Source organism: Montipora foliosa, chromosome 2 (genome assembly GCF_036669935.1).
Source record: "Montipora foliosa isolate CH-2021 chromosome 2, ASM3666993v2, whole genome shotgun sequence".
In the NCBI taxonomy this organism is placed as follows: domain Eukaryota; kingdom Metazoa; phylum Cnidaria; class Anthozoa; order Scleractinia; family Acroporidae; genus Montipora; species Montipora foliosa.
In genome coordinates, this window is record NC_090870.1 from 9,758,496 (window position 1) to 9,768,414 (window position 9,919).

At 41.4% G+C, this 9,919-nt stretch overlaps 1 protein-coding gene across 1 annotated transcript in view; it reads left to right on the forward strand.

Moving 5' to 3' along the window:
• The window catches only part of LOC137989349 (neuronal acetylcholine receptor subunit alpha-7-like), an 11,900-nt gene extending 7,349 nt beyond the window's left edge, over positions 1 to 4,551 (forward strand). Inside the window, exon 6 of the mRNA XM_068835171.1 lies at positions 347 to 4,551. Coding sequence (XP_068691272.1) covers positions 347 to 1,391 — 1,045 coding nt within the window. The 3' untranslated portion in view covers positions 1,392 to 4,551. The remainder of the gene's footprint in view (positions 1 to 346) is intronic.
• Positions 4,552 to 9,919: the final 5,368 nt, after the last annotated feature.

Below are 9,919 nucleotides of genomic sequence, written 5' to 3' on the forward strand. Positions count from 1 at the left end.
ATTATCTTTGAAGTGCTTTCGTTTTCTAGGGTAAGTAAATACCTAATTTTATCCTCATCATTAAGGCTTTTAAAAACAACATCGTGTGTTGAAAGGAGAGAATGGAGCTCATTTCTAATGTTATCGTACCCTGGGCAATGAGGGAGTGAGTGAGTGAGTGAGTCATTGAGTGAGTCAGTGAGCGAGTCAGTGAGTCATTAAGTCAGTCAGTTACTCCTGGGTCAAACTGTCTGTCTGCCAGTCATCAAAACTCCACCAGGTATTCAGCCACTCAGTCTGTCAGTCATTCAAGTAACTGTCGAATCAATAATTTCTTGTTGATTGCTTTTGTTTTCTTTCTCCCCAGCGTCAACGGCAAAGGAAACAATGGCGAACAGTACCTGTTTAACACCAAGGTAATTATCGACAGTGATGGTACAGTCAGGTGGCTTTCGCCTAATATCATTACGACCTCGTGCAAAATCAATATCAAATACTTCCCCTGGGACACACAAACCTGTGAGTTCAAGTTTGGATCCTGGGGCTATCACGGGCTCAAACTTGATATGGATTTTTACGGGGACTTCCCGTCAGTGGACGTGACTTCCTTTGCGGTTAACGGAGAGTGGAAGCTGGTATCGGCTAAAGGGACGAGAATTGTCGAGTATTATGGATGCTGCCCAGAACCTTATCCGGCCATCACCTTCGAAATCACAATTGAACGTCGAAGCCTGTTTTACGTCAACAACTTGGTTATCCCTTGCATTGCCTTGGCACTTCTTACAGCGACTGCTTTCTTATTTCCGCCTGAAACAGGAGAGAGAATTTCCCTTACCATCACAACTCTCCTTGGAATGACCGTGTTTATGATTGTGGTGGTCGATGTCACACCACCAACATCGGAAACCACACCGATAATCAGCACATACTTCTCTGTAGTCATGGTGGAAATCTCTTTAGCTCTCTTGTGCACTTGTATCAGTCTAAACATCGAACACCGTCACCCCAAAGTGGAGCTTACCGGTTGGTTCCGGTTTCTCTTGTTTGACGTGTTGGGGCCTGTTCTTAGTAGACGCTCTGTTATGGCCATGAAACGAAAACCAGGCAACAACATGGAAACAAAAAAGCTTGATGGCTTCGTCAAGGGAAACCAAGTCGTACCAGAGGATGATAAAACTGCCATTACCAATAATTGTCAGCCAGAGGTAAAAATCGCAGAGACAGTAGAGGAAGAAATAAGGGTGGCAGGCATGGATACAGTGACAAAATTCATTGAAGATTCCCATTTAGAGGACAGAAGAAAACTGGAATGGCATGTCGCTGTCAACATTATTGACAATATCTTCTTTCTCCTATTTATTGCGACAATTATTATTTCTTCACTGCTAATATTGCCATCACATAGTGAGTGATAATAGAACGTTGCAAGGTAATGGAGGTATAACTAGAGAAAACCTGTAAAATTTGTCTATTTATACACGGTTTAATAGGAATACGTCTTTATATATCACAATAATTGCTATAGTGAACACTAACCATAGTTAGGATTATTAGCACAAAGACAAAAGAATAATTTCTTTACCGCCATTTATGAATACGGTCTATGCAGTGAGGAAATTAAACAGTAATTGGACGGGTCGAGAGCTGAGCTGGTAGAAACTTGTATAAATTGCAATGTGTCTTTCCGGCATAAGAGGTATAAGTAGGTATCAATAGACAAGTCACTAAGAAAAGGTGAATCAACTCAGTTTTGTTGGATCTTGTCTTCACTTTTAGTGATGGCTGTGAGGCTCGTCGTCGTCACTTATAAAACTCCCAATGACCATGGAATACTCACCACAATCATAAAAGGCAACTTCTGAGCATTTTTAGCCAACATTTGTGATATTCAAGCAATATCCATCCACATAATATAAGCTACGCATCAAAACTAAACTTAAGCCTCAAATGTAGGCTATGGAGTATTCCAGGCAATTCGTTGTTTTCACTCACCGTTAACCATCATCAGCTCACTCATCATCGACCGTAACTTTCAATAGAAATAAATAGAGGATATTATTCAACACGAGAAGAGAAATTTCGTTTCTCCAAGTGGTCATGTAATGTTCTGTTTATTCTATAAACATTAACACCAACTAAATAGCAAACCATTACCCTTAAATTAATATTTTTTGCAGTCCTCACGTCGAAAAAAGGCGCGATTTGTTATGTAACCGTAGCAGCGATGATCTTTTCATTTATGAAGATAACTGGTTTCATCCAAAAATAGATTTTCGATCTTAAAACGGATTTCGCGTACCTTTCGGTAAATCCAAATCCGGATGTTTGGTCTGGTGAATCCTTTTTGATTCGCTAGATTTGAAATCCAAAGAATACAAGCGATCAATCTCTCTTTTGCTCTAGAATCGTTGAAACGAACTTGTACGTTGAACATTCCATGGGTATGCACTTTGAGTAGGGTGATTAAAGGGTATCATAAAGCAGGTAAATTGTTATTATATCAACCAATATATCAGCATATATAGCCATGTATAGTCAAGTATATCCGTGCATTGCCATGTATATCCATATACAGCCATGTGTAGCCATGTATATACATGTATACCCATGTAGGAAAATTATTGATGACAGTATATTTAATTCAATATAACCTGGCTGTACATCAGCATGTAGCTATTGTCTAGGTATACAACAACAACAACAACAACAACAGTGAGCTTTATTTGCATGACTATATCAATACAAAAGCTTCGATAGCATGATAATTACAGTACTTTAATTTAGTTATCAGGGTAAACATTGATAAGATAATATAAAAATATCAACATTTATCCAATATTCAAAAAAAAGGGTCAAATCAATTTGTCTCTCGTTTTAAAGCACTATGAGGTGAACACAATTAAGGAAAGTGCCTACTATTGTTATTGCGCATACGTTCTGCGCATCTCGAGATACTAGAATTTCCTATGGGTGATGCTTATTAATTCAGGGATATTTTGGCGCAGTTCAAAACTATGCGGAAAAAGCAGAACTTAGCAAGTGCTCTTGAAATCCAAAAAGAAATCTGGGGGTAGGAACCATGCGTTTTTCAGAGATACTTAAGCTTCAATTTGGAAAAGAATGCCATACATTGCTTTGTATTTTAAGCTCTTCACAAATATTGTTAATTAATTATCTTCGAAAAATGCGTGATTACCCCCAGTTTTCTTTTTGGATTTCAATAAAACTTGTTATCATCTGCTTTTCCCGCATATTCATTAAACTGCGCTAAAATATCTTTGAACTAGTAGGCACCGTCCTTAATTCCTGGTTAATATAGAGTGTTTTCACTCGTGTGTCAGTAACCTTGTTTTTCCACCGAAACAAAAGAAAACATTTGCACGATAAAAGAACTAAATACTCGGAGGATTAGTTGGGTACACCAACATGGCGACTGTTCCATTGTTTAGGGACACTAACATGAAAGCCGTGACGTCACGTGAAAACACTCTATAGTAATCATTAGAATTAATTAGCTGTGATATCCAATTTCCACAGTGATAGCTTTCGTATATCATCAAATTTTGGTAAGGAACATGTCTCTTATCGAGGAATATCTCTTACAATTTAGTAAGAGATGGGTTTCGTCCTTAATTCTATTACCACTACAGAGGAAACATATTCTTTCATCGACAGGGATTTTGTCGTACCTATCTGTTTTATAACACGTAGTTTGTGGCAACCTATTCTGAGTTTTACGAGAGCATTTCTTAAGGGATTTTTCCGTGTTGAATCCAGGTAAGCAGAAGGGCTGTAATTCTTTTTGATGGAGTGCTAAAAGCTTAGTTTACGTGAGTGCTGAAGCGTCTGGTTCCAGTGAGAGACATTTGAGTAAAAACTATTTTGACCATTGTTGTAAAGCTGAATTGCCATCTGTAGAGTTTGTTTTCATTATTGAACTGTTATCTTTGTCTTGTAGATATCTCAAGAAATTGAGGATCATTCTTTTTAAATATATCTATGGTCATGGGCTATTTACCAAGATCAGCTCTACTTGCCATATTTGACGCTTTGTTATGTACATCCTAACATCGTTTATAGAAACATCGATTGGAGAGTTGTCCCATGAAGGAAAGTTGTCCTTCTGATTGAGGGATGGTACTTTTTACAGCGACCTTCAGATAGAGTACTAGTAGGAGAGGGAGTTCTCAGCACGCATTCTCAGTTTGGTTTTAGAGTTTAAAAAGGTTTTTTTTTCCTTTTTTCAAGTGCGCATGCTCGTAGTGGGAAACACATCTAACACAGTGCAAAGACTGAAATTAATGGTTGTAAAATCATTTTCCCATAGTTTTTAATGTAGGGAGAGTTCTTTAGATGTGTTAGCAGTGAAGCACATGACAGAAAATTGATATCCACTGACTCTAATTAGGAAGGTTGAATTCTTAAGGTTGAATTAGGAGAAATTGATGCCTTGAGACAGAGAAAGCAAAATACAATAGAAGAGGAGCTTGTGGCGCCAAGAAAGTTTCGATAGACGATCGTGAAACATTTTTTGGACTTGTTCTCTTATTTTGCAAAAGGAATAATTTTAAGTAATAATAGTGGCATAATTTGGAAAAACGAGCATAATTTGAGCAATTTTTGCCTTCGCTTGCATTGCGTGAAAACGAAACGCAGCATAAGAACAAGAAAATTTGCCACGTATGGCCAATTAAAGACGGTGCCTACTAAATCAAAGGTATTTCGCACAGTTTACTGAATATGCTGGAAAAGCAGATCTTAACAAGTGTTATTGAAATCCAAAAAGAAAACTGGGGGTAACCACGCATTTTTCGAAGATAATCAATCAACAATATTTATAAAAAGCTTTAAAATACAAAGCCGGTAAGGTGTTCGTTTCCAAATTGAAGTTTAATTATCTCTGAAAAATGCGTGGCTACCCCCAATTTTCTTTTTGGATACCAAGAGCACTTGCTAAGTTTTGCTTTCTCCGCATAGTTTTGAACCGCGCAAAAATATCCCTGTATTAATAAGCACCACCCATAGGAAAACCAAGGATCTCGAGATGCGCAGAACGTATGCGCAATAACAATAGTAGGCACCATCCTTAAAGCACTCGTTCCAGATTTCCTGCGTCTGAGCATTTTAACAAAATGGCGGATGCCGTGGTTGATTTTGATGCTTATGTCGACGTTCGGTTTTCACTAGCATAAGCTACTTATGCTTGTGCTTGAGCTTGTGATTGCGTCGCTAATGAAAACCAGGCTTTGCAGGCAAGGAATGAGTGAAGGTTTTTTTCACTTTCGGCAAAATGCAAATTTCACGCTGACGTTTGCCTTGCCGTAAACGCTATACTAAATCTATCTGAAAGTGGTTTTCACGTTACGTCATCGCCGCCATGTTGGTGGAAGAAAACAAGAGATTATCTTATTATCTGCTTTTAGTTGTACATTGCAGCATTGTTATCTGTGTCTCTGAAGATTGGTTGGCAAACCTCCTATTGAGTTGAAGCCCCACAGCACTGAATAAGCTGCCTCAAAGTTAATAACAACACCGCATGTAGCAGCTATAGGAACGAAGAGCAGCTTCATGCCAGAGGGTGAGCAAATTGTTGAAGGCCTGAAGCGACAACAATAGTCACTCAAGTCGATAGCAGCGAAATCGAGAAGAGGGGCCATTGATGCATCTCTCTCACCAGACCTCACCAGACTTGCTAATGTCAACAATGCAAACAAGGGACAAGGATGCAATCTCGTGGCTATACGCCGTACCCCTTAAAGAGGAGGGCCTGTCTTTGAATAAGCAACAATTCGGGGACCAGTTGCGCTTGCGTTACAATTTGCGGAGATCGGATTCACAGTCAACCATACCCTGTCATGTAAGAAGGGGGGAGGGGGTAGGGGGGATGTTGTTGCACAAAAAACACGATGGCATACGGAACCTTCTCACGTCTCTGCTCAGCAAAGTCTGCAAGAATGCTGAGGTAGAACACTACCTCCTACCGATCGAGAATGAGGTATTCGACCTACTGATCCACGGTCACAAGCCCTGACGCGAGGCTGGTCACAAGGAGTTACAGCATTCTTCGATGTACGTGTTATGCATGTGTACTCGACGTGTAACAGAAAAAATCTACAGAATGATCTTCAAGGAGCACGAGAAAGAGAAAAAAGGAAGTACTAACGTGGAAATGGAATCGTTAACCCCCTTCGTCTTTGGCACGAACGGAGGAATAGGGAAAGAATGCAAACTTTTCCTTAGCAAGCTAGCGGAAAACCTTTTCCGTAAGAGCGGCGAGTCTTATGCCAGTGTCACATCTTGGCTTACAACATGCATATAGTTTGAAATTTTAAGTTTAGTCCACACATGTGTTCGAGGGTCAAGAATTTTTAGGTGGCATTTTTGAATTCAGTTTCATAGTGTTGTAGTCGACCGTGCAATTTATTTAGTTCTGTAGAGTTTTGTCAATTTTTTAATAAAGTTCTACTTAAGGGTAAAAACACATTCGTCATTTTGCCGGCCGGCGGTCACGAGCAGCACGATTGTTTTGCTTAGTAAACAGTGTCGCAGTTTTCTATTTTTCAAGAGTGAATTAGATAAGAGTGTTGATCTATCACTTTGCGGTCTCGTCCCAGCACAGTCTCAAACGGATTTATTTTTAGATACACTTTGCATGCGAAAGAAACAAAGGACCGCCAATTATGTCCAATCAGAAGAAGCCAGGTCACGCGGGACTGCTTCCGCCATGTTTTTTTCAGGCACATGACACCTGCTTTTAGCGCGAACGATCTAGTATTCTAAAAATAGACTCACTTGTGACTGTGCTTGGGAGCCCATCCATGCCATAACAATACTTTTATCTAATTCACTCTTGATTCTTCACTCACAACAGGAAAACCCGAATTACAACTCCTTTTGAAAAGAGAGCCTTGCGTAGTGGATTACAACCCTTTTTTCTATTTTCGTGTGGCTCTCTCACCGCACGTGGGAGCTTAAAGTTTTTGAGACGTCGACGGCAACCGTTTCATAAAAATTCTTTGACTTGAACCATTTAAGTTTCAATAAGAATAAACTGCGGTTTCAAACATCTAGTCCAACAGCAACTGGTTATTAATGGGGAGGAAACTGACTGTTGTAACTAGAGTTGTCAGCAAGTTAGTTTCAGGTGTGTAACCCGTCGTCTCGTACCAATGTTGATACAGCCTCATAGTGAGGCAATGATCCCTGTCCATCTACTCCATCGACAGTCATTACCCAAATCTGCCAAGCAAGGATTGCGAATCTTGGAGTCGCGTGGCACTCGCCTTCTGGAGAAGGGACTTTACGTCAACAGAACTTTGATTTTTGCAGGAGGAACTAGCCTTACGCCTGTGCGAATTCTGAGCACTTCTGATAAAACAGAAACCCTTGGTGCTCAAAGTGTTGTAGCCGTGGCAAAAGCAGTAACCAGTATTGCAGACTTGAAATTGCCTCAAGTGGATTCAGAGAGCACCACAAGAGAAGTTCACCGAAACCACCCAGACGAAAAGCATGAGGAAACATTACCAGGTCCACTCAAAGAACTTTGGGAGCGTAGCTCAGAGCAGTTGACTGAGGGGGAAAGCCATGCAGTGCTAAGTTGTTGCACAGACACAAGGACGTATTTTTCTTATCAGAACAGGACCGGCTTGGCAGAACCAAATGGATAAAACACCACTTCGATATGGGCGACGCAATACCCGTTAAACAGCAGCCTCGACGTGGCTCACCATCAAAGCATGCAGAGATTGGAAGACACGTGGAGGACATATTGCCCGGGGGGGGGGGGGGGACTCCCATATGAAACAGACGGGAATGCTCGTCGTCTCGCTTAGGGGTGTAAATTTTGGATTTTGGTCTCGCTTAGGGTATTTTAAGCCGCCAAGGTCTCGTTTAAGGTTCCGCGAAGAAACACAGAATTACGCGAAGAGGAACAGAAGTAAAATTTTGTTTTCATCTTGTTTTTAGGGGTCAAAATTTCCTTAAGCCACGCCCAGATTAGTCTCCTTTAGGGGTCACAAAAAGCTTGAGCCACGCCCAAATGGTCTCCTTTAGGGATAAAATTCAAAATTTCCGACGAGCATCCCCGTCTGTTCCATATGGGAGTCCCCCCCCCGGGACATATTGCCAGCAAAGAGACATCATCAAAAAGTCAAGCAGTTCGTGGTCGTCCCCAGTAGTGTTGGTGACGAAGAAGGATTCTGTGTAGACTATAGCCAGGTCAATGCAGTGACCATCAAAGATGCTTATCCACTCCCACACATTGACGACTCTCTGTGTGCCATCTTAGGGGCAAAGTGGTTCTCCACGTTTTTCCGAGCTTCTGGTTATTGGCAAGTCCCAATGGATCCAGCTAGTGGTGGCAAAGCTGCTTTTGTAACTACCTCTGGTTTCTACGAGTGGAACGTCATGCCCTTTGGCCTTACCTCGTCACCAAGTACTTTTGAGCGATTGGTGGCATTGATTTTAGCGGGACTGAGGTTTGAAACCTGCTTGATTTACTTAGACGACACCATTGTGTATGGAAAAAACCTTTCTGGAAGAGCTGGACCGTTTGGAGGAAGTCTTCGTTCGGTTTGAATCTGCTGGACGTAAGCTGAAACCTAGCAAATGGGTTGCTGTTCAAGAAGAGTGTCGCATACTTAGGCCACATTGTGTCTGAAAGAGATATTGAAACAGATCCTTCTAAGGTTGAACGGGTGTGTTAGTGGCCGGTGCCAGAGAATGCCATAAAAGGTAAGAGCTTTCTAGGACTTGCCAGTTATTATCGAAGTTTTGTTCCCAACTTTGCTCAAGTGGCCAAACCTCTTCACAGACTAACCGAAGCTAAAATTGACTTTGTTTGGACACCGGAGTCCCAGTCGGCATTTGACATGTTGAAGAACCTACTGTCTACATGCTCCTGTATTGTCATATCCGGATTTTACAGCGGAGTTTATACTATACTCGGATGCCAGTAATCATGGAATCGGAGCTGTCTTTAAGTTAAGTCAGTTGAAGGACCGGGTGGAACATCCTGTTCCTTATACCAGCAGATACCAGCAGAACATTGACTAAAGCAGAAAGGAAATACTACCATTTTCGAGCTACCGTGAACAGCTAACCTTTTTTCGTGTTTTTCCATGCTGTGTGTTTCTGCACGTGAAACACAGGTTTGAAAACTTTGCATTGACTATCATGAATGTCAACAAAGGACGAGCTTACATTTCTGGAAAATCCTGCCACAGTGAACTTAAATGGCTTATAATATGAAAGGGATTGAGCATGGAGGCGATCAAGCGAACTGTTTTTCGCCAGTTGCGTTCAATTTAAAAACGTGACAGTTTGCATGAACAAACGTGAGTGTTTTAAGTATTGAAAAACGCGGAAAAAAGTTAGCTCGAAAATTGTAGTATTGTGTGACCAGGAATTGGCTGCTTGCTGTTGTGGAGTGTGTAAAGCACTTTTGTCATTACTTGCAAGGCCAGAAGTTTCACATCAGAACTGACCATGCACCCCTTCGCTCGGTGCTGAAAGTTAAAGAGCCAGAGGCACAGTTAACGTTGGCAAGGTGGATAGAGTTTCTGAGTCCATTTGAGCATGAGATTGAATACTTGGAAGGCGAACGGCATACTAACGTAGATGCCACGTCACGAAGACCTTGGAGCGAAGGCTGTAAGTGGTGTAAAGAGTGGCAGAAAGCTGAACAACTGATCAGCGTTGCTCTACAGACTGAGATTTCGACTCCCAAGACTGAAGAGCTTGCTGAAAAGGAAATGAATAGTCCTTAGGTTGAGAATAGTGGCACAGAATCTTCCTCAGCTACTGGTAAGCATGCTCGGTTGGCTGCCAAACTATCCACCTGGCCCCGGTTGCAACACCATCAAGTTAGAACCGACCTGGGCCCGGGAATATCGATTCTTCGTCTTCAACATGCAACAGATCCCAGTCTCAAGGTGATACT